General features: G+C 36.3%; 1 protein-coding gene across 5 annotated transcripts in view; it reads left to right on the top strand.

Annotated features, from left to right (window-relative positions):
- Positions 1-253: 253 nt before the first annotated feature.
- Positions 254-23,582, top strand: part of POLR3G (RNA polymerase III subunit G) — a 31,394-nt gene continuing 8,065 nt past the window's right edge. For 2 of the 5 annotated variants that reach the window (XR_012071331.1, XM_015246059.3), the window contains exons 1-6: positions 254-385; positions 8,406-8,565; positions 10,827-10,956; positions 15,623-15,679; positions 18,244-18,294; positions 21,283-21,365. Coding sequence is in view for 4 of the 5 variants with exons in the window: in XM_015246059.3 (XP_015101545.1) it covers positions 8,449-8,565; positions 10,827-10,956; positions 15,623-15,679; positions 18,244-18,294; positions 21,283-21,365 (438 nt within the window). In the remaining variant the exon portion in view is untranslated. Of the gene's footprint in view, positions 398-8,405; positions 8,566-10,826; positions 10,957-15,622; positions 15,680-18,243; positions 18,295-21,282; positions 21,366-23,582 lie in introns of all 5 variants that reach the window. The other 3 variants (XM_031674076.2, XM_006197653.4, XM_072958407.1) reach the window with 3 other exon arrangements.

The following is a 23,582-nucleotide window of genomic DNA, read 5'->3' as shown; positions in this document are numbered from 1 at the left end:
GAGAGATCTAGAAGGCGACACTCTTCCCACCTCCGGGGTCTGACTGCAGAGGCCGCAAGCAAGGCGTGGGAGGCAACAGAGCCGCCCACCGACCCAGCGCCGCTATGCGCACTTCCAGCAGGCGCAGAGAGTCAGGCCAAGCAGGTTGGACGACTACGGAGCCTGCCAAGGGCTAAAAAGCTCTTCGCCCGGTGGGCGGGGCCTAGCTGGGAGTGGGCGGGGCTAACTGGTTGGGCTCTGAAAGCGGCTGAAAGGCCGCGTGGAGGGCGGAGCGCGTTTCTCCAGAGGTGGAACCCGAGCGCCGGAACCTTCTGTTCGCACCCCTTCTTTGCCGGCCGGCACTTCGGCCGCACAGTTTTCTCAAGCCTCGAGACTTAGTGAGCAGGTAACAGAGGAGGCAAGTGAGGGCTTGGGAGGAGATGGAGAGGGTGGGGGGGTAGTTAAAGGGGCACGTGGAGAAGGTGGGGGAAGTCAGGGGTGGGAATTCATTAAAGCGCCTCTGAATTGAGTGTCGTTGGGAGATAGCTTTACCTCCCCTTCTCCTAATCCCGTCACAGTCTTTTAAAGTCGTCATTTCCAGATTTTACCTAGTCTCCACTACCTAAAACTGTCTGCAGTGAGTAAGAAGGGAATTTATACTCTTTCAAATCCTGTGATATGACTGGTTCAAACACGAGTCACTGCCGCAGACTTGCAGCTAAGGACAGACTACTCAGTATCTTTTCTTAGCTGTTAGCACTTTATTTATTCTGTATCGTGAGGAGTGATGTTGTTTTTCTTCTCTTTGAAAAAATTAAATTCTATATTTGTTTCCTCACTCTGCCTTGTTTTGGTTAGTTCGTCCGCTCTTGGAAGAGAGCTAAGAAAGTTGGTAGATAGGATTAACTAAGGAAAGGTGGAGGCAGCCGCACCTTGTGAGGACAGGAAAAGTGGCTAATGACTGGGCGTGGCCCCACAGGCCACCGAAATCACCCCCACTGTTAACACCAGGTCACTGTCCCCGTCCCACACCTCCCCGCTATTGAAACATCCATTTAGGCTTCAAAAATTCTCTTGAGAACTTCACTAACCTCCCTACTCAGCCAGGAAAAATTATAGAGACCCATGAGACAGCATTATAAAAGATAATTAAAAAAACCCTTATTGTGGCAGCTACTAATAAGCCTTCATAGAGGAAGAGGTGTACTCTCCTATAGTCTTAAAGTCATTGATGGGAATGCAGCCTTTCTGAATATTTGCCTTATCTAATTAGAATGTATCTAGTCACTCTGTTCAGGGCCATCCGTATGTGCAAGTCCCTGAGCTAGATGATGTGTGAGAAACAGAGTTGTATTTTTAATAAGTCATGATATGGGTTCTCAAGAATTTGAGAGAAGATAATATTTGCACACAAATGTTTGCAGTATAAAGCAAATGGGGTAAGTACCCCAGAGGAAGTGAAAAACCAGGTGCTTTAAGAATTTATATGGATGGGACTGTTGAAGAGTGGCTTTTGAACTGGCCTTAAAAGACCACTGTTTCTTAGGACATTCTCAGCAGGGAAGTACGGTGCTCTGTAGTTTTCTTCTTCCTCTAGGCAAAGGGAGGTGAATTGGGGTGTTATCCTTATTAAGCCACGAGCTCAGCAATAATTCACCCAATTTTTATGTACATCCTGCCAGGCTGTGGTTAGTGATAGGGCAGGAAAAGGTGAAGAAGTCTTCAAAGAGGCCTTCACACTTACAGATCCTTCTACTTGTATCACACTTTACCCTGCATATCCTCTTCTAGTTCTCAGCGTAGTGTTTTCCTTCTCTTTGTCAGGTTTATGCTCAAGTCTTACAGAATATAGGAGAACTTCTTCAACAACCCTTTTCATAATAGCACCCATGTTTCCTGTTTTTTCTTCATATCATGGATCACTACCTGACACTTCCTGTAAAATAGATCTTTTCTGTTTCCCATAGTAGACTATGAGCGCTATGAAAGCAGGGATTTTGTTTTGTTCACTGTTTTATTCGTAGTATGTAGAAGATGGTCTGACTCAGAAGGTACTTAATAAATACTTGATGAATGAATAATTGAAGAACTTACTGGGAAGATAGACAAGAACTGACAATTACAACATGACTTTTTTAAAAGGGTAATAAAAGTGGTGTGGTACTTGGGAAACAGAAAAGACAAAAAAGAGAGAGGCCTACCTCCATTTAGGGTGGAGGAAGTGGTCACAGAGAAGTGGCATTTGCATAGTCTCTTAAATGATGATGGAGCTTGCTCAGGTGGATATGGGAGGAAGGCATTCCACACAGAAGGAAGCTACATGCCAGAGCTGGTATAGCAGGGTTGGAAGTGGTTAGAGTGAGGTTGGGGGTGCAGGCAGCAAGAGGCAGAAAGTTAGACTCCAAAGCTCTGTTAGTTAAGAAGGAGAGTGCTGCATCAAGGTTTGTGTTCTAGAGAGATGACTGGAGAGTGGATTGAAAGGGGAGTCTCACCATGGGAAGTTTATTTGTTCTGTATTAGAGGTCCAGGCAAGAGATGGTGAAGGTCTGAACTAAAGCAGAGTTGAAGAAAGGCAAACATGAGAGGAGACACAGAGCTGAGATTCTTCTACTATTAGATGAGGGGATAGAAGGAGGGGAGACAAGGTCAGCATAACTGTTAGTTTCTGATTCGGGCAATTCAGGTGTCATTCATCAGGAAAGGGATGTACGCTGGCTTTCAGTGCCTCTCCTAACTTCCAAGCCTGCTTGTATCTGTATGTTTATTCACCTAGCTAATATGTGCGAGAGACTGTGTGAGATGAGGAGGATAATACATTTAAGCCAAGGTTATAACTCAAAATTGCTAGAGCGAGGAGGAATTTCAAAGGTTAGCTCAACCTCTACCTCAAGGTTGTTTCTGTAGTTAATTAGAATAGCCTTTTGCATTTCAGCTCTTGGATGCTTGAACTGCACTCATCAAACTATCTCAGAACAATTCTGAATAGAAATTTTTAGGAAACATCCCAAAGTGGAAGGGTGGTGCATCTGATTTCACATTTTTTAATCCAATCTATTTTGCCATTATTATTTCACTTCTCTGTAAGGATTAAAGACATTGCTTGGATTTAAAAGGTCTTCAACTAACCCAAGTGTGCTGCAAGCAGCGTAATGTAAATGCAAGGACAATGGGAAGATATCCTGAAGCTGTAACCCAGTCTTGTCTTTGTTAGGAATTAGCTTTGTGTCTTTAGACTTTCAGCTGACCTCTTAGGGCCCCCAGTTTCCTGTTCTATATAATGGAAAGTTTACTCTGGAGCAGTAGTTCTCAGTTTAGGTTACACATTGTAATCTCCTGGGATGCTTTAAAAAATCCTAATGTCTAACTCCTACTTCCAGAATTTCTGATTTTGTTGTTCTGAGGTGATGCTTGAGTTTTTTGTTTGTTTGTTTGTTCTTTTAAAACTCTCCTGATGATTCCAGCATACAGCCAGGTCCCAAACTTGTTCTGAAAGTTAAAAAACAAAAACAAAAAACCTTAATAGTAGGCTGACAGAATTTTATTTCTGTGGGTAGATTTACTCATCAAACCACAGCAAGTAACTAAGTAAGTAAGTAAGTAAATACATAAATAAATAAGAAAAGCTTAATATTGATTGTGGAGCTGTTGCTGTAAAGAGAGCACTCTGCTGAACAGTGGGGGATATAACATCTCTCCTGCTAATACAGTCAAACAAACAAACAAACAAACAAACAAAAAACAGAAGTGAAACTCCTTCTCTTTGGAAAAAGTCCATTTCCCAAAAGGGAAATTGTCTTTATTTCTTCCAGAATTGAAGAGTGTAGCTATATACATCACCTCAATTTTTTAAAAATCCATTTATTTTAGTAGGAGGATCTTTCTAAGAGCAAGGTGGGATGAAATGACTTGTGGATATTGAGGAATTTAAACTGGATCTTAAGGTGAAAAGGGATGCAGCCAGGCAAGGAGGAAGAGGTTTCCAGTGGACAGAACGGTAGTCAAGACTTGATTTCAGCCAAGTGAGTTAGAAGGATCAGTGCCACCACTGAAAAAGGGCTCTGAATACCTGGATGGGGAGTTTGGATTTAATTCTCTAGCCAGGAGGGAAAATGAGGAGAGAAGCATGATCAGAACTGTGCTTTAGGATGAATAACGTGGGAGAGTAAATTAAAATAAACAGGAAGAATAGGGAATACTACAAAATTTGCAGCTAATCAAAAGTGAGATAGAAAAGGTCTGAGCTGGATTGTGATAGAGAAAATGAAAAGTAAGGGACATTTTGAAGGAACAGTTAGATGACTGAGTTCATAGTAGGGATAGAACAGAATGAGGAATCAAAACTGATTCACTCCAAATCTTCAAATGTAGGTGACTCGCAAAATAACATACCATGGGTAGAAATAGGCACATTGTCCATGAAGGGCAAGCTAGGTAGTATAGAGAAAAGATGATCTCAGTATTTTAAAGCACTGTCCATATATTCTTTTGGTAGTAAGAAAATGGACTGAAACTCAGGACAGGAGGTCAGTGCTGGAGGTGATTGTGTGGGAGAGGTCATCAACCCCCGAGAGTGGGTGCTTTTTCCAAAGATAAAAAAAGAGCATAACCAAAGATTCACCCTTAAGGAAATCCACATTTAGGAGGTTTAGGAAGAGAAGCAGACAAAAAAAATGCTCATGGGAATTTTATTAGAGCCTATTGAAGAGATAGTTGTAAAAAGGAAGAGGCAATAATGAGCAGTGTGCTTTGAAGTCCAAGAGCATAAACAAGGGAAAGGGGGCTGTAGATTTTGCCATGGAGGACCACTCGGGACCTTTGCATTTCAGCATCTGCCTGAGTATAGTTCCCATCACAAGGAAGATAAAAGCCAAACTCTTAACCACAGCTCACACAGGGCTCCACAAGATCTGGTCTTAAACCAGCCTCTCCTTGCTCCTTGCTGCTCCATGATCTTCTCGTTCCTCAGACACTCCCAGCTTGTGGCTTCCTCCTCTGCCCTTGCTCCTCCTTCTGTCCATAGCCATCTTCACCCCACTCCTCCATCTCATAGCTCACAGCCCCTGTACAGCACACTGTTCAGGTGTAGCCTCCTCGGAAAGACTCACCTTGTGTGAAAAAGTCACGACCACACCCCTTTGTTACTCTCTACCTCTTACCATTATTTGTTTTTCTTCAGAGCTGTATTGATTTCCTAGGGCTATTGTAACATATTACCACAAATTGAGTGATGCCAAACAACAGAGATGTGTTCTCTCACAGTTCTAGAGGCCAGTAGTCTGAAATCAAGATATCAGCAGAGTATATTCCTTCTGGAGGCTCAGAGGGACAATCTGTTCTGTGCCTCTCTTTCAGCCTCTGGTGGTTCCTGGCACTCCTTGGTGCTCCTGGGTTGCTGCTACAGCACTCTGGTCTGTGCTTCCATCTTCACATGGTGTTTTCCCTGTGTGTCTCTCTGTCCAAATCTCCCTCTTGTAAGGATACCAGTCATGAGAAGAGGGCTCAGCCTTATCTAATTTGATCTCATTTTAATCTTAATTCGATTACATCTTCAAAGACTTTATTTCCAAATAAGGGAGGTCACATTCACATGTTCCAGGAGTTAGGACTTCAGTGTATTTTGGGGGGAGACATAATTAAACCCACAATGGGAGCACATAATACTATGTTTCATACTTATTTGTTTACTTGTGTCCTTTAATCCACTGAAATATAAGCCCTGAAGGCAGGGGCCTGATTTTGTTCAGTATTCTCTGGGTCCTACCACACTGCCTGGAATGCTCAATATTAGTTGGATAAAATTGACCCACATGAAGTAGAGGAAGATTTGGATAGTGAGGAAATGGGGAAATCTAGTTAAAAAAAAAAACTGTTTATTCAAGAAATTTAGCAGGGTGAGAAAGGAACAAGGTAGTGTTTGAATGGACTTGAAGGATTTCAGTAGTGATGCTTAGGCCACACTTGTGAGCCATTCTTCCCATGAGACAGTTACCAGAGTCCAGGGACTACTCCTCAACTCCGCCAAGAGAAGAACATGAATTTAGCGGCTTCTCCAGATATAGGAGAACTGAATCATGATAACCAAACTGAAAAGAAGTGGATTTGTAGGCCAGAATGCCATGTAATTATTAAGGGTGTCTCAACAGCTAGGACTGATTTTTCTACTAAGGCAGTAAATACATTCACTAATGGTAATCAGTTTATATACCCCCAGGTTTCTTGATAAATATGGAATTCTAGAGTCAGCAGAGTATGATATTTCCCAAGGAATAGCCCGTCAAGCAGTGACAGCTGATATAGTCTCTTTTCAGGTTGGGTTTTCCAAACTACTTCCCTGGGCTTTCCTCCAAAGTTTCTGTTTAGGTTTGAGGACTTGACAATCGCTTGGGACTCTGTATGTTTAACAAGTCCTCCAGGGAATTCTCATGAGCAGGCAAGTTTGGGAAATGTTACCTACAGTTGTTCTTAATCTTTAATTAATGGCAAATCTTGGATTGGAATTTAGTCCCATGGTCTCGACCTTGCCTACTGAGCTCCTGCAATTCTTTCTTTAGAGAGAGGATGTGAGCTCCTCTGCTCAGCTGTTTCCATACTTGGGAGACCTGCTTTCTGTAGGCACAGCATATGCTTTAAGTGACTCAGCAATCAAAATAAGCCTATTTGGATGTTTTTCCTCTCCTTTAGTGTGGACAAATGAAATGAGCTTAGTTATTAAAATAGGTACCTTTTCTGTGTGAATTGTGTTTCATAGTAACTAAATAGGAGGTGTGGGGACTTGATTCCTGGTAGAATTCCCGTTAATAAAAATTGATAAAAGATGTACATCACCACATTACAATTCATAATGGAATAATAGATCTAGGCTACAATCATCAGTGGCTATGATTTAAAAAGCATTAGGTGAAAACTGATAGGAACTTTATACCAGATAAAACAGACTGACAGCCCCTGAACCCACATCACAGAGAGACTTCGTGTGCATCCTGATGTGATGCAGCAGGAGAAATAGAGCATCTCTTTAAAGTATTCTTGCAAAAACTCAAACCCAAACTGAGTAAGCCTCTAGTTTCTAGAAAATACAGGGAATAGAGGAATGTGTTAAACCACATCCTATATGGGAAGTTGTACAGTCTTGCTGCTCTTAAAGTGTGGTCTGCAACGGGTAGCATTGATATCTTCAGAGAGCTTGTTAGAAATGTAGATTTTCCAGTCCCACCCTTGGCCAACTGCTTCAGATTCTGCATTTCAACAAGATTTCTAGGTAATTTCCATGTGCCTTAAATTTGGAGAAGCATTGCAAAGGACAGTGACCTTTTTTTTCCAACAGATAGATGGTTAGGAAAAGAAGTTATGGTGATACGGGAGGGCATATTATTGCTAACTTGGGCTTACAGGGTTAATGATACTCATTCGGGAAAAGATTTAAAGAATGTGCATTATAATCTTCACTACAGTCCAATGCTAAGTTGTAGTGAAAGAACCCTAGTATAGGAATCCCTGATAATATATCCAGTTCTCACATTACAGACTCTTGAACAACACGGGTTTGAACTTGTGTCCACTTATATGCAGATTTTTTTCAATAAATACTAGCACTACACAGCCTGAGGTTGGTTGGATCCAAGAATGGAGAACTATGGATGCAGAGGGCTGACTGTAAACTTATACACAGGTTTTCGACTGCATTGGGGTTGGTGCCCCTAACCCCTGTGTTTTTCAAGGGTCAGCTGTATAGTGTAGTCATGTTTCAGATGATTTAGAGATTCAGTGCAGAACTTAAGAGTGACATCATTACTGTCCCTAAGGTTAAAGAGTACAGGTTTATCTTACCTTTAATTTAACTATTTCAGATATTTTCCTCTGAACTTTACATTTTTATTTTTACTTGGACCTCTTCAGAGTCTTAGAGCCCATTCCCATTTCTAAAAGGATATTGGACTAGATCTCTCAAGGGTTCTTTCTAACACTCAAATTTTAGGGTAAATAATCATTTAAAAATTTAAAGTATCTATGCATACTGATAGGCTTCAAGTTGAATGAAAAAGCAAAATGTCCTCTCTTCATCGGCCCAACCTTTCTTTGTCCACATTTTTTTGGACATATATCTGAGATCTTTTTGCCAAACCTCAGAGGGTGGAGAGAGTTGCATCAGGTAGCTGTGCAGTGGTTGGGGCAGCATCACAAAGGAGGCCCAAGGTGAGCCCTCCACCCGAGACCGGGGCAAGATAGTTGAGGCCATCACCTCACCTGCCAAACATGACTGGATGTGATGGCTTCAGGAATCAGGTTATCACATATTTATTTTTTACAAGTTTTGCTTCCAGAAGTATTTCAACTGGGCCCTGCTACTTAAGGGGTAGAGTGTATTTTGCTTTAAAATGTTGGTTTCATTTTTTTCCTGTGATTCAATAAATCTTAATCATTAATAGTGTCTTTCAGAATTTGCCCACTTTTCTGGCATAACTAGTTCCAATGGCTGGGAATAAAGGAAGAGGACGTGCTGCTTATACCTTTAATATTGAGGCAGTTGGATTTAGCAGAGGTGAAAAGTTACCTGATGTAGTATTGAAACCACCCCCACTATTTCCTGTAAGTACATTCACAGCGGAATTTTCACAAGATGTTTTCTAATGTGTCAGAGAAAATTTAAGTTCTATATAGGACTTGAATATATGATGTCATTATGGTATCCTAAAGAGTAAGAGAGTAGAAGAGAGTGTGTTTCACTTAACGTTTAATTTAAATATTTTCACTGTCCTTTTCTGAACCTTCCCTAACTTTCAGACTGTCTTCTTAAAATACAGAAAACTGTATACATCTTTCCCTGATTACATTCAATATTTTGTGAACCAAGAATTCTTTTCAATTCTTGCATCTACTATTGCTGTTATTGATACACTGCAATAGTAAAATAATATTTTTAAAAGTAAAGTTAGGTTTTACAGTGGTCTTTACTTCCCACTCTACCAGAGATTCACTTAATAATTTTCTTTTCATCTTGTATCTATAGAATTTAATTTTGCTCCCTACTATACCACTTGGCCATTGGACCTTTTTTTTTTTTTTTTGCTTATTTCCTTATTTTATTAAAGTCAATTTGAATTTTGTTACTGTTTCTCAAAATATAAGCATTTCTACTACATTTAGTGTTGCTTTTAAGTTTAATGAGCATGCTGTAAACTTAATTGGCATAATTTTTAATCTAATGCTTTTGCTTTATATTTAGTTTAAAATGTAAGCTTACATTTCCAGATGTGCATGTGTTGTGGTATAAAAAAATGAAAAAATCAAATAAACAGATACTCCCTCCGGGAATCTTTTCCCTGTTTCAAAAGGAAACATCTTTTCTTGAAAGATTTCTGTAAGTAGAGGACCCTGGACAAGTGTATTGGGGATCTAGATGTCTCACATTAGGGAGTATCTACCTTTTGCTCTTGATATTTTGCCTTTTTGATGTTCAATGTAGCTTAAAAACAAAAATAAATATCTCAGGTATAGACATAATATCACTTTATATTGATTTCTTTTACAATAAGCTCTTCTTCATGTATGAGATTACTTCTAAAGCCTGGGAATATTAGTACATTCTGTATTTTTATACATGGAATAAAATTGAAATTTCTCATTACTGGCTAAAGGGCTCTGTCTATTCTGGCCTTTCCGATGCCTCTCTGACTTTTTTCGTACCACTATTGTTCTCACTTCTTTGCCATTCCAGCCTCCTTGTCCCCTTAGGAGTAGTCCTCTGCTGGTTTTCCTGGCTGGAGCCATCAGGTTACCCAAGTCTTTGTTTGGATGACTTCCTGATTTTATCCAGGTCTCTGCTCAAACATGACTTCCCCAAGAGGTCATGTGTGCTTCCTCTGTCTAGACCAGCCACTTCCAGTTGCTGTGTGCCCTGTCAGACGCTCTTTCCTCTTCCCGGCTTCATTTCTTCTATGTCACTTATCACTATCTGAAATTGTGTATTACCTCATTCATTTATTTATTTGTTGTCTTTTTCTCCCCTATACTGTAAATTCCATGCAGGCAGGAATTTTGACTAGTTCATCATTGTTGTCTCCTGTTGTCTAACCATGTGTGGCTTCTAGTAGGCACTCAATAAATAGCTGTAGAATGAATGAATAAATTCAGAGTAAAATTTTTTGAAATGTACCGTATGCTTAGCCTCTGAAACCAGAAATGTCTTTACTATGTACCCTGAAGACCCACTTTTTTATGAATATATGCAAATACATACATATATGTGTATGTGTGCATGTAATTTTTTAAAATTGAAGGTATCATTTCAAACTCCTGCTTTGTCATTTACATGTTATATGGGCTTACAGGTTGTTCACTTCTCAGTTACTCACTGTAAAAGGGGAAATATTGATGATGCTTTAAATGAGATCATGGATTTTGAATGTTGAGTACCTTCAGTTTGTAGTAACTACTAGTTAAATGATAGCTACTACTACTATTTTTATGCTGCTGCTCCCACCAATACCACCACCACTGATTGAGGTTAATAGGAGACTAAAACTCTTATTTGGGAGCCTACATTTTTAAGATACAGAATCACAGTCAACAGATTGTATATATAGCAAAATGATTATTGGTGTGGTCAGTACGAAAATTAGGGCAGGTAGGAAAATGAAGTATCTTTCCTATTTCTAAAATAAGAGCAAAGTAGGAAATGGGCGCAAAGGTTACATAGATTATAAAAGCTCAAAATCTTTTAAGCTGTGTGTAAAACCTAGTACCTATCAAGTGTAGTTTTTCAACAAAACTGACTTTTTCAGAATGTAGGCCAAACGGAAATTAAAATATTTAATTTATTTTTAAAAATTGCCTCTTAATATAAACAGGATACAGATTATAAACCAGTGCCACTGAAAACAGGAGAGGGTGAAGATTATGTGCTGGCCTTGAAGCAGGAGTTGAGAGAAACAATGAAAAGAATGCCTTATTTTGTAGAAACACCTGAAGAAAAACAAGGTGTGTATTGAACTTTGACTATGTGGTTCACTGTATACAGGTGATACATGATTTTCAATGTTGATTGATTTGATTCAGTCAGAAATTATCAACTACTTTGAAAAAGCATATTTATATTGATTTAACAGAAACTATTTTAAGCTTTTCAATATTTTTAAAATTACCTTTCATAATAGAAGTTTTATATGTTCAGTGAAAAATTATGAAAAACGAAAATATTAAAAAAGTAAAAATTACCTGGATTTCTTATGTCTAGAGAACTACTATTAATATTTATTATATATTCCAGACTTTTCTTCTGTGTTTTCCTTTTACAAAATTGGATTCATATTAATTTGTATCTTCCTTCTTCATTTAATAGCATATTATTAGCATTTTTGCATGTTCTTAGTATTCCTAGGAAATAAGATTTTTAATGACTATGTAGTATTGCATTTTGTGGCTATAACATTATTAATTATAACTAGTTCCCTGCTGTTAGATTTGAGATTGTTTCTGGTTTTTTTTTCTCATATGTGTAATGCTGTAATTACTATCCTTATGCATAAGTCTTTAAGCAGATCTCTGATTATTTAATATTTTGGTTAAAATTTTTTAAAGTCTTGACTGTATTTTGGCTTACCATTTATATATCAGATATAATGTGAAATATAAAATATGTATTAATTGATTATGCCAAAGACAGAGAGGAGAAATTACAGTTGGAGAAGGTTTGACAGTCTCAGACTGGAAGTGGAAAGTGGTAAAGGAAGGGAATCCGTTTCTGCATACTTAGCACAGTAGAACTATATTGATTTTCAGCTTCTGCCTTTGACTTCTGCCTTGAAATTAGAGAGATCAATATCATCCTTGAGTTTTCAAAACAACATCATTAAAACATGAGAAATTCATATACTATCATCTCATTCCATTAGTATTAAAAATGCATACCATTTTTCCTTCTCCCTAAAAGACTTAGAATTGGCTAAGAATCAAAAAAGAAGTCTGATATAGTAATATTACCTGTGTTTATAAGAAGCATTTTAGACATTCATTTAATTTTTAAAAACATAGCTGCTTGAAGTTGTATAGTGAATAATTGGATATTTTTACTTAAAAAATACTGACTTTTTTACTTTTGTGATTATGTTGCATGCTTTTATCTATTTGAGTTTAAAAGCACTATAAAAGCTCATTTTAAAAGTTTAAATAAGATTAAGTGAATAAATAAATATTCATTCTTATTGGAAAAAATAATAGTGTAGGGTATAATCTAGTCTTTTTAAAATTCGTCTTCTGTCTAGATGATGTACTTAACTGAATGTATTGGTATTAAAGCACATGTCTAATTTAAAAGTATATCACACCATGAAAACATTTATGTGAATCAGACGAGACCATTAAGAACATAATTTTGGTGCTGGTTTCTGGGAGTAGCTGGCTTGTACCTGGATCAAGAGGCTCTTTATCTTTGATAACTACATAATAAAGTATTTGAGAATATAAAGACTCTTTTGCTAATGATGTTGTTGAAATTGATTGTATAAGCAAAGTCTCAGACTGAGTCTTCAGATAACAATATCCTAGATAAATTTTCTCAGTCTCAGGTATCAATGAGTAAATAATATATCTCTCAGAATGAACAGGAAGTATGACATTTCATACAGTTAATCTTTGAAAAGTACCTCATCACATAATATTTTGTGATAGGAACCTGGAAAATCCTGCTTGCAAAAATGACATGTGACCATATTTTTTTCTTTTTTTATGGTATTTATGCACCAAATTTTATTTGACATAGTTTGTACCTGGACAAATGCTGAAGGCAAAGACAAAGATGATTGAGAGGAAATAGATTACATAGAAATGAAACAACTTATTGGATTGACCATGTTTATTGGTAATTATAAATTTAATAATGAAAATGTTTTACAGTTGTGCCATCTTCTCTTCAACAAAAGTGTGAGTCCTAAATGTCTTTTAAATTGTTAGATTCTGATAGTGCAGGTACAAGGAGAAGAATTGGAAGTGATGATAAGCTTGAATCTATTAATAGAAATAAATTTTAATCTAGAATCACTTGGGTGGTGCAAGTGCAAGAAGAACCAGAAGTAATGAGTTAAAATTTATTAAGGATTTATTTGAAATCTGGAATCAGGGTATATGAAATGCTTATATTCAAGATTTGTACATGACAAACCCACAATGCACAGTTGATGCACAGTTAGCTGCATGCATTTACCCATTTGGGGTAAATATACCTTTAAGACCAGAAAAATAATGAAATATAAATTTGAGTTTATTATACCTTGTTTCTTATTAATATTCCCATTAATTTTCTTTCTTTTAAAATAACAGCTTTATTTAGATAAAATTCACATATCTAAATTTGCTTTTTAAAGAATACAATATAGTGACTTTTCATGTGCTTATAGAATTGTGCCACCAACAATGCTATCTAATTTTTAGAACTTGTTCATCATCCTGAAAGGAAATCCCCATACCTGTATCACTCCCCATTGTTCCCTCCCCAGCCCACAGAAACCAGTAGTCTGTTTTGTCTCTAGTGATTTGTCTGTTCTAGACATTTCATATAAATAGAATCATATTATGTGTTCCTTTGTGACTGATTTCTTTCACTTAGCTTAATGTTTTTAGGGTTTATCCATGGTATAGCATTTATCAGTGTTTCATTCCTCTTTATGGTTGAATATTCCATTATATGTATATACCACGTTTTGTTCATTCATCAGTTGATGGACATTTGGGTAAGTTCCATATTGGGGCTATTATGAGTAATCTTGGGTATGAACATTCATATACATGTTTTTGTATGTATATTTGTCATTTCTATTAGGTACATATCTAGGGTCATATGGCAACTCTTTATTTAAGATTTTGAGAAACTGCCAAACTATTTTCCAAAGTGGTTGTTCCATTTTATATTACCAACTCTGTATGAGGGTTCCAGTTTCTCCACATCCTTTTCAACACTTGTTGTTATCTTTTTGGCTCCAGCCATTCTACTGGGTATAAAGTGGTAGCTCACTGTAGTTTTGATTAGAGTTTCCTTAGTGATTAATGATGTTGAGCATCATATCATGTGCTTTTTGTCCTTGTATATCTTCTTTGGAGAAGGTCCTTTGCTTGTTTTTAATTGGGTTCCAGTAGTGGTTTTCAATATCTCTTATTCTTCTGTAAATTATTTGGAAGTAACTTAAAAATACAAAAAGTGGTTTACTGGTAATAACTGTTATTATTAATAAATGGTAATAGCTTTTTCTTGATAAACTGAAGGTTAATTTTTTCAAAATATCGAAGCTGTTTTGGAGAAAAATTTTAAATGCAAATGCTGGGAATCACTCATTTGTGCTGCCTTCTCTTTACAAATGAAAAACTTGAGAGCAAGATTGAAGTCAAACAGTTGAATATCTAGAAAAGCTTCATCTCTTAGTTTCTGGTCTACTGCTTATTTTAGTTATCTTTGTCTAACACCATAGTCTTAGTTTTATTTGGAAGCATTTTTTTAAATTGAAGTATAATGATGTACAATATTATATGTTACAAGTGTATGATATAGTGAGTGATTCACCATTTTTAAAGGTTATACACCATTTATAGTTATTATAAAATATTGGCTATATTCCCTGTGTTGTACAATATATCCTTGTAGCTTATTTTATTACTAATAGTTGGTACCTCTTAATTCCCTACCCCTATCTTGCCCCTCCCCACTTCCCTGTCCTCACTGGTAACCAATATATCTGGGAGTCTGTGGAAGCATTTTTTTTTTTAAACATGGAAGAAAAATCAGTATGTATTTGGTCCATGATTTTTGTATTTTTATCTTTTATATTACCTTCTGCTTTTCATGACAATAATCCTAAACCAGTTTTTATGATGAACCATGGTTTCAAGCTATTGTGTAATGGTGTCACTTGCCAACTTGTGCTGTTGGAAAAGGGTTTGGGCTCTCATCGAGGGACTTTCTTGTGGTAAAGTGGGCACAGCAGAACAGGAGCCACAGTTGTGGCTCTCCTGTTTTTGGTGAGCTCAAAAGGTCCCTGCAGAGTTCTCAGCAGTGATGTGGAAGGCTTGCAGCCTGCTCATTCATGTACCATCAAGTCCAACCTTGTCTACTCCTGCCCTTTTTCCCACTCTCTTCCCCAGGGGGTTGTGAAAAGTGGCTCATTGAGAAGCCTAACTGAATGTGTGTATTAAGTGCTGGAGGTAAACAGCCCTCCATCCCCACTTCGGTACTTAATACCTCCCAGTTACGTAAGGTCTAAAGATTGGGAGCTGGAGGCCACTATCAAAAGAAGGAAATAGAAGATGTCGAGTAGACCCCTTACCTTTATGTGTAAATGGCTTCCTGACCTGGCTTTGGGCTTTTGTGAATATTCTCAAAGGTGAGTGAAATTGTCTGGTTCTAAGAACCATGATTAGGGTTTAGGTCCCCACTCAGGTTCAGCCATTCATGTCCCGCTGCTTCTTGCCTCTTCCTTAAGCATGTAATACTCCTTGAACTGTTCAGTATGTGTCCAGAAACACACTGTGTACAATGTAGGAAACTCCCTGTATGTGAAACAAAAGATGTTATCTGGTGTTTTCAATTATTTTAAATGAATGGCTTAAATTCAGGTTAATTTTTTATTTTTCTAATGAATACTTTTTTCTCTTTTTCTAGATATTGAAAGATACAGTAAAAGATATATGAAAGTGTACAAAGAAGAGTGGATACCAGGTAATTATAAAACTAGAAATGTTACAGTCATCTTTAAAAGCTACCACCCTACGCTGTGTGTGTGTGTGTTTTTTTTTTTTAGGACAAATTTTCTATTTTCACCATAGGAAAATAGGGTCTGGCTATTTTCCTGTAATTAATTAGTGACATTTATCTTTTGAAAACTCAGATGAAAAGATTTTTATATTGTAACAAGGAAGAGTTGAAGTGTTTTGTGAAAGTTCTTAGAGTACTTTTTTTTAATAAAATAGGACTTACCAAACAGACTACTGAGTTTTCCACTTTCATTTGCCAGAATCACAGTTTTAATCTATAGTCCTCACTTCTGTGCTCCTGGGTGATCTTATAGCTTTTGAGGAGAAAACAGGTTTAGTTTTCTGGATATTTTAAGCCAACCCCATGGCATAGACTGTTTTGGTTGTTAAGATGCCTTTTCAATAGAACCATACTGAAGAGAGTTTTTTTCAACATTTGCAAATTTGCCTTGGCTACAGACACAGTGGAAGGGGCTGCAGAGATCTCATCCAGTTCATTCATTTTGCAGAAAAAAAAAACAGTTGCCATAGAAAAGAAGTGACCTGTCAGGGCAACTTGGACAGTACTGCTAGAACCAAGGTCTCCTCATTTTGACTCACTTTCCTTTGATATCTGTGTCCTTGGTGTGTTGTAGAAACTGCCTGTTTGTAAAATCATAAATGGCCTTTACAGCATTACTGCTTGCCTGGGTTATAGTGCTCTGTCTTTTCAGTGCTGATCATTGATCAGGTTGTGTCCCTCTGGAAACATTCTCTTAGGTCTCTCATTTCTTCTCCTTCATAAACATTTGTCCCCAAAATGATTCTCTTTAAATATTTTCTCTTGATCATCTTTGGATCATTTGTAAAAATAGAAATATATTCAAAGCAAAAATTATTAGTTCAGGTAAAATAGCTTGAGATGTAAATGTTTTCTACAGAAGACACTGAATCTTTTTTATTAGCAGGCAGCATTTTTTAATCCATTTTTATGTTGCTTTGTTTTTCTGATTAACTCTATGCTTAAAAATGAAAAGGACTCTTGTAATACTGTTGGTGGAAATGTAAATCGTTGCAGCCACTATGGGGAACAGTATGGAGCTTCCTTAAAATACTAAACATACAGTTACCATATGATCCAGCAGTCCTACTCCTGGGCATATATTTGGGGAAAACTCCTACCTCGAAAAGATGCATGCACCCCAATACTCATAGCAGCACTATTTACAATAGCCAAGACGTGGAAACAACCTAGATGTCCATTAACAGATAACTGGATAAAGAGGATGTGAGATACATAGATAGATAGGTAGAACTGAGATTCTAAAAAGAATGAAATAATACCATTTGCAGCAAAATGGATGGACTTAGAGATTGTCATATTAAGTAAAGTCAGTCTGACTTGTGAAATACTTGTCACAGGACAAATATCATATGATATCACTTATATGTGGAATCTAAAAAAAAAATGATACAAATGAACTTTTTACAAACTAGAAATGACTCATAGACATAGAAAACAAACTGTGGTTACCAAAGGAGAGGCAGGGATAAATTAAGAGTTTGAGATTAACATTTACACACTACTGTATATAAAATAGATAAACAACAAGGACCTACTGTATAACACAGGGAACTATATTCAATATCTTGTAATAACCTATAATGGAAAAGAATATATATATATATATGTGTGTGTGTATAACTGAATCAGTACACCCAAAACTAACATAACATTGTAAATCAACTATACTTCAGTAAAAATAAGTCAATAAATAAATGGAAAAAAATGAAAAGGAAGTGACAAATTAAAGGAATTGTTTAGTTAATACAGGCAAAATCATTCGTTGGAGGAAATTTACTTTTCCATTAGCTATTTGTATTTTTAAAGTTTGCAGATAATTATTAGAATGTTTTTTTTAATTTTGCATGTTTTAGAATTTTGATCACATATTTTAACTTTTGAAAAAAAATCCTTTATTACAAAAGAAGTACATATATACTACAGAAAACTTACAAAATACAAGATAGTTAACATAAATAAATAATACTTAAGAACAGCAGTAAGCCTAACGCTCACAAAGAATTACTGTGATATTTTGTTCCCAACTAGAGCTTTCTCTGACAAATATTATATGTATAAAAATATTTAAATGTTAGGTTTATATTTTAAATGGGATTCTATACATATTGTTTTGGAAGCTTTTTTATTTAACAATATATCATGAATAACTTCATGTCCATAAATATTTTTCTTATGAAAATTTCTGTATTTAAAATTAATTATATAAATATTTTATAGCTATTAAAAGAATGTTGTAGAAATTTTATAGCACTATTTCAAAGCTATTTTAATGAACCTTTCTTCTTAATAGGAGAAAATATATCACTATTATAATTTGATTCCCAGGCTAAATCTGTACAGTCAGATATTAAGAAACTTGATTTTCATTGCATGAGCAACTGTCATGTTCTTTAAATAGTTATATCCAGCACCAGTAATTCCTAGAGGAAACTGCAATTTTTATATTTCTCCTTTTGTACACACAGATTGGAGAAGACTCCCCAGAGAGTTGATGCCAAGAAAAAAGTGCAAAAAAGGTACATTAACTAATATAATAAGAATCCAGGTATGAAAAGGTTATTACTTAAATTCTATCTAATGTAGAGTTGTCAACCTAAAGCTAAAGTCAGTTACAACCTAAAGTTTTGAGTGCTTTTTCTTAAATTATGTTTGGCATCTTGATTATTTTGTTGAACCTTTTTTTTTGTTAATTTTTTATTTTGTTTTCTTTGTTTTTTTATTTGTTTTCCTTTCTTTAATTATGGAATTTTGACATGCTAGGAAAGACTTCAATTATGTAGATATTTTCTTTTGCATATTTGAAACTTTTTCAATGGTTATGCTGTCTATATTTTAAGTTTTTAAAACATTCGGAACTGGTAACATTTGGGAACTAGTAGAATAGAACTTTATGGTGTACATAAAATATCAAAGTGAAAGTTACTGTTGTGTTCTTCTTTCATAATTCTACTGAGTAAGTAGTTGTTGAGCATCTGTCATTGCCAGACACTGGACTAAGAGGAATAAAATTGGGCAAAATGGGAATAATCCTTGTCCTCACAGAACTTACGGTCAAATGGAATAAGAACATTAAATACAATGCACTGTCCTCCCTGAGAGGTCAAAGAAGAGTTCTTTGAGGAGATGGAATGAACTAGAGATTGAAGGATTAGTACGAGTTTACTGAGATGAGGTTGAGGGAGAGACATTGGAGAAATTGGGTTTTTTAAATGTGTTCTTATTGTTGAGTTTTAAGAGTTCTTTGTATATTTTGGATAATAGTCTGTAGGAAAAACACACACCTGTTTTGTGTTTCTCTTTTCCTCCCACACTGCTACAACACTGACAGCACTTCTGACAGTAGATGTATGTAGTTCTCCCCACCTCCACCCCTACCACCAAGCAATGCTCTGCAGCACCAGCTGTGTGTTCTACAATTCAGCTCAGTTCTCACACTAACTGGAGTTAGCTTAGACCTCCCAGGTTAAAAGCTCAGTTCCAGGAGACTACTCCCTACTGCAGATGCCAATTGCAGGTAGTATATCTCGAGGTTACCCACAATTTCTGTCTGACTTGACTGCAAATCAGAGGTTCCCATGACCACCCCCTCCCTGAAGTTTGAATTTGATTTGTTGGAACAGCTCACAGAACTCAGGGAAACATTTACTTACATTTACCAGTTTATTGTGTAATAAAGGTTGTGATAGAGGGTACAGATGAACAGCCAGGTGAAGAGATACATAAGGTAAAGTCTGGAAGTTCCCCAGTGCAGGAACTTCTGCCTCTGTAGAATTGGGATGTTCCATTATCCAGTGTGTGGATGTGTTCACCTACCCAGAAACTCTCAGAACCACATACTTAAAGAATTTTTACAGAGGCTTCATCACATAGGTATGATCAATCATTAACTCAATCTCCAGCCCCTCTTCCCTTGCCCAAGGGATGGGAGATGGGGCTGAAAGTTTCAGGCTTCTAATCATGGCTTGGTCTATCTGGTAGCCAGTCTTATCTTCAAGAAGCTACCCCAGGAGCCCACCAAGAGTCACCTCCTTAGAGCAAAAGACACTTGTCACCCAGTAAATTCCAAGGGATTTTCACACTCTGTGTCAGAAACCAGAGTCTTTGACCCCAGTTATTATTGCTCTTATCACTTAGGAAGATATAAGGGTTTTAGGACTTCTGTGCCAGGAATCTGGAGCCGAGACCAACGTATATTTTTCCTATTGTTTCACACAGTCCTTTATCAAGAATGTCTTTTGCAAATATTTTCTCCCAGTCTGTAGCTTGTCTTACTTGTTTTACACTGTCTTTCACAGAGCAGAAGTTTTTAATTTTAATGTAGTCCAGCTTATCAGTTCTTTTTTTCATGAACCATGCCTTTGATGTTGCATCTGAAATGTCATCACCAAACTCAAGATCGTCTGAATTTTCTCCTATATTGTATTTTAGGAGTTTTATAGTTTTGTATTTTACCTTTAGGTCTGTGATCCATTTTAAGTTAATTTTTGTGAAGGGTGTAAAGTCTGTGTAAGTTCATTTTTTTTTTGGTATGTAATACTTTTTGATCACAATGGAACAATTTTATCGCATGTCACGATGTTTTGGTAACCGACTAGTAGGATCTATTTATACTCTGAAGTTTCAGAATAGCCTCAAAATGTAATATTTTTGCTATGGCTTGAAAATTACATATCCCAAAGCCATTCAAACATTTTATTTATATTGTTTAGGGTTTTCAGATTCATATGATAAGTGTGTTCATTTTAACTATTTTAATCTTCATCCCAAAGATAATGCTCTATTGCGCTGAATATAACCTCTTCCTCATCTCTTTAACCTTTGGCAAGTGCTTATTTATTCTGTATTTGCTTATTTGTTTTTTAACTGAAGTATAGTTTACTTGCAATAATCTATATTAGTTTCAAGTTTATAACATAGTGATTCAGTACTTTAATACATTATGAAATGACCACCACTGTGAGTCCAGTTATCCTCTGTCACCATACAACGTTATTACAGTGTTATAAGCTCTATTCCCTATGCTGTACATTACACCCTCATGATTATATATTTTATAACTGGAAATTTATTTTCTGTTTTTCCAAATCTGGTAAGATTGCCTGTTTGAAATTCCTGATCAGTGAACAGGAAGCCAGTGCAGGGATACATTTGTGAGAACCTTTCACTGGCCCTCCAGTGCTTCTACCTGAGGGAACAGTGTTACAGTTTTGGCCCAAATGATATTAACTGCCAGTTCAGATTTTCAGTACTAGTAAAGAGGTATCTGGCTGCAGTCTTAGAAAATATCCTATTAAGTGATTATCGTGTCCTTCTCATTATGGAAAAATTGGTGAGATGTGCTGATTTATTTTGTTTATTTTTTAAGAAATTTAATTCAGCCTGCAAATTGTGTGACTAACTACATGGTATAACATACCACATTCTAGATGGCATATTAAAGTGCAAAGAAATATAATACACAGTTGCTGTTACAGAGAAATGTGTTAACGGTGGTTTTACTTCAGCAGGCCCCAAATCCAAAAAGGCAAAAAATACAGACAAAGACACTTCACTCACTAATACTGCAGATGTATTGAAAAAAATTGAGGTAAGATTTTCTTCTTACTATTAGAACAAACTGAAAAAATGTCGTACCTCTTTTTGCTTTCTTCAGTCTTTCCGCATTCTCTCTCTTTTTAATAACATGTGCATTTAGTGCACAGGGTAACTAGAAAGATCTGAACATTGCTGGCTGGGAGATATGGGGGCTCTGTCCTGTCCTCCCTACCACTCACCTGTCAGCTCGCCTCACTTTCTGTCACCTGCCTTCTTTTCCACTGTATTTCTCTTTTCCCCTTGCATTTGAATTATGCATGGGAAAGAAACATGAAGGAGTTACACACCTAAATTGTATAACTTTTTAAAACCTTGCAGTGTTTCCCCTGTTGGTGTATTTGTATTTCTAATGCTTTTTTTTGGTCTTATATTAAGTGTAGAAGATTCTATTAAGGGAAAATCCTGTCTTATGGAATTTATTTTTATATCCTTATTTTTTAATATTTAAAAAATAAAAACATGTAAAATTCAAAAGATTAATAAACTGAAAATATGCCCTCCCATCCCTGTCTCTAGTCATCCATCCAGTTCCCCTCCTGTAGACAACCAGTTACCAGTCTCTTATATATCCTTCCAGAAACATTTTATGCATAGAAGATACAGCTTTTTTTCTTTTTAATGACAAAAGGTAGCATATCACACTCTTGAAATTTCGCTTTAATCACTGAAAATATCTTGGAATATGTTTTCATGTCAGTCTGTATAGAGTTGCCTCATTTTTTTTTTCTTTGGCTGCACTGTAAGAGTGAACCATAATTTATTTAGTCAATAATCTATTGATGGACTATGTTTCATCTAGTGTTTCACTATTATAAACAATGCTGCAGTGAATTGTTGTTAAGTATATCATTTCACATGCATAGATTTCTACAAGTGGATCTGTTAGTTCAGTTGTTATGTGTACTGCGTAATATGGATAATATGGATAAATATTGACAGATAATTCTCCATAGAGATTATACGAATTTACTCCCTTTACCAATGCATGTATTACCTCGCATTGATGGTGATGATGATTATTATGATGATAATGATAGCATCTAGCATTTTTTTAGAACATTTTTTATAGCAGGCTCTTTGATGAGCTATTTACATCCATTATGTCCTTAAGATTTCATAACAACAGAGATGGATATTATTATTCCCTACTTACTGATGAGGAAATCGAGACTTTAAAACTTACTTGCCTGGCCAAGTTGGCATACCTACATGGTAACAGATACTCATCTTTTTAAGTTTTATTTTTGACCAGTGCTGGAGCTGGAGATCATATGTCTGAAAATAAAGCCAGAAGGATTGTTGAAGGAACAGTGATAAACTGTCAGGTTTAACTGTGGTGGAGTGATGGATGGGGTTGCAGAACTAGCCATCTTGTATTGTACTCAACACAGGTTCTGACTGTTCTTAAAGCATCCTGGAAAGAAGTTGCTAAGGTGACATGTGCTATAAGGAAGATTGATCTGTACCTCTGGATGTGGTTTCTCATCAGAACAAATTGTGTTTTTTATTCTAACACCGTTTTCAGTAAACACCTTGTTAAAACTAGAGTTTTAAATGTAGAAACCTCGATGAGCTAGCACCTTCCATAGACAACAGTTAGCTTCCAGATGACTTTATTATTGTTTATTTCTTAGGCAAAAGTAGTTGCAAGTTTTCTTTGATAAAACTTCTGTAATGAATCAAGAATGACACACAGTCAAATTGCATGATTAGGGTGTGAATAATCAGACAGCAGTAAGCTGATACTTAAACTTATTTCTGCATGACATACAGGTAGCTCTCTCTATAGGGTAGTCTCTAGTATTTAAACTAAGAGAACTGTTTTCTGTTCATAAATGAACTGTTTTCAAAGTGTTTTCACATTGTGTTATTCACATTATCCTTGAAACAAATCTGTAAAGTAGAAGAGAAAAAGGAAACTACTGAGTAGACGAACCAGAACTAATGGCTTAACACAAAAAGAATGAAGTAGTGAGACAATATGTGTGTCTCTGAGATCGTTTTTCTAAGTTTCGTAAATCTGCTATTTGTTAACCGATTTGGCTGTTTTATTGGTCTGATTTAGGTCTACGTGGTAGAAACAAAGTTGAGGTTACTTATTTAAAGATATTTGAGGCAGTAGAAATCAAGACTTCCTAGTCCTTACATAGCACTGAATGAATTCTGTATTTTAAAAATATTTTTACATAACTAGTTTAAATAATTCTAT

The sequence above is a fragment of the Vicugna pacos genome, chromosome 3, assembly GCF_048564905.1.
Source record: "Vicugna pacos chromosome 3, VicPac4, whole genome shotgun sequence".
NCBI lineage: Eukaryota > Metazoa > Chordata > Mammalia > Artiodactyla > Camelidae > Vicugna > Vicugna pacos.
Note: the sequence above shows the minus strand (reverse complement) of the source record. Positions and strands in the feature narration are given on the sequence as shown.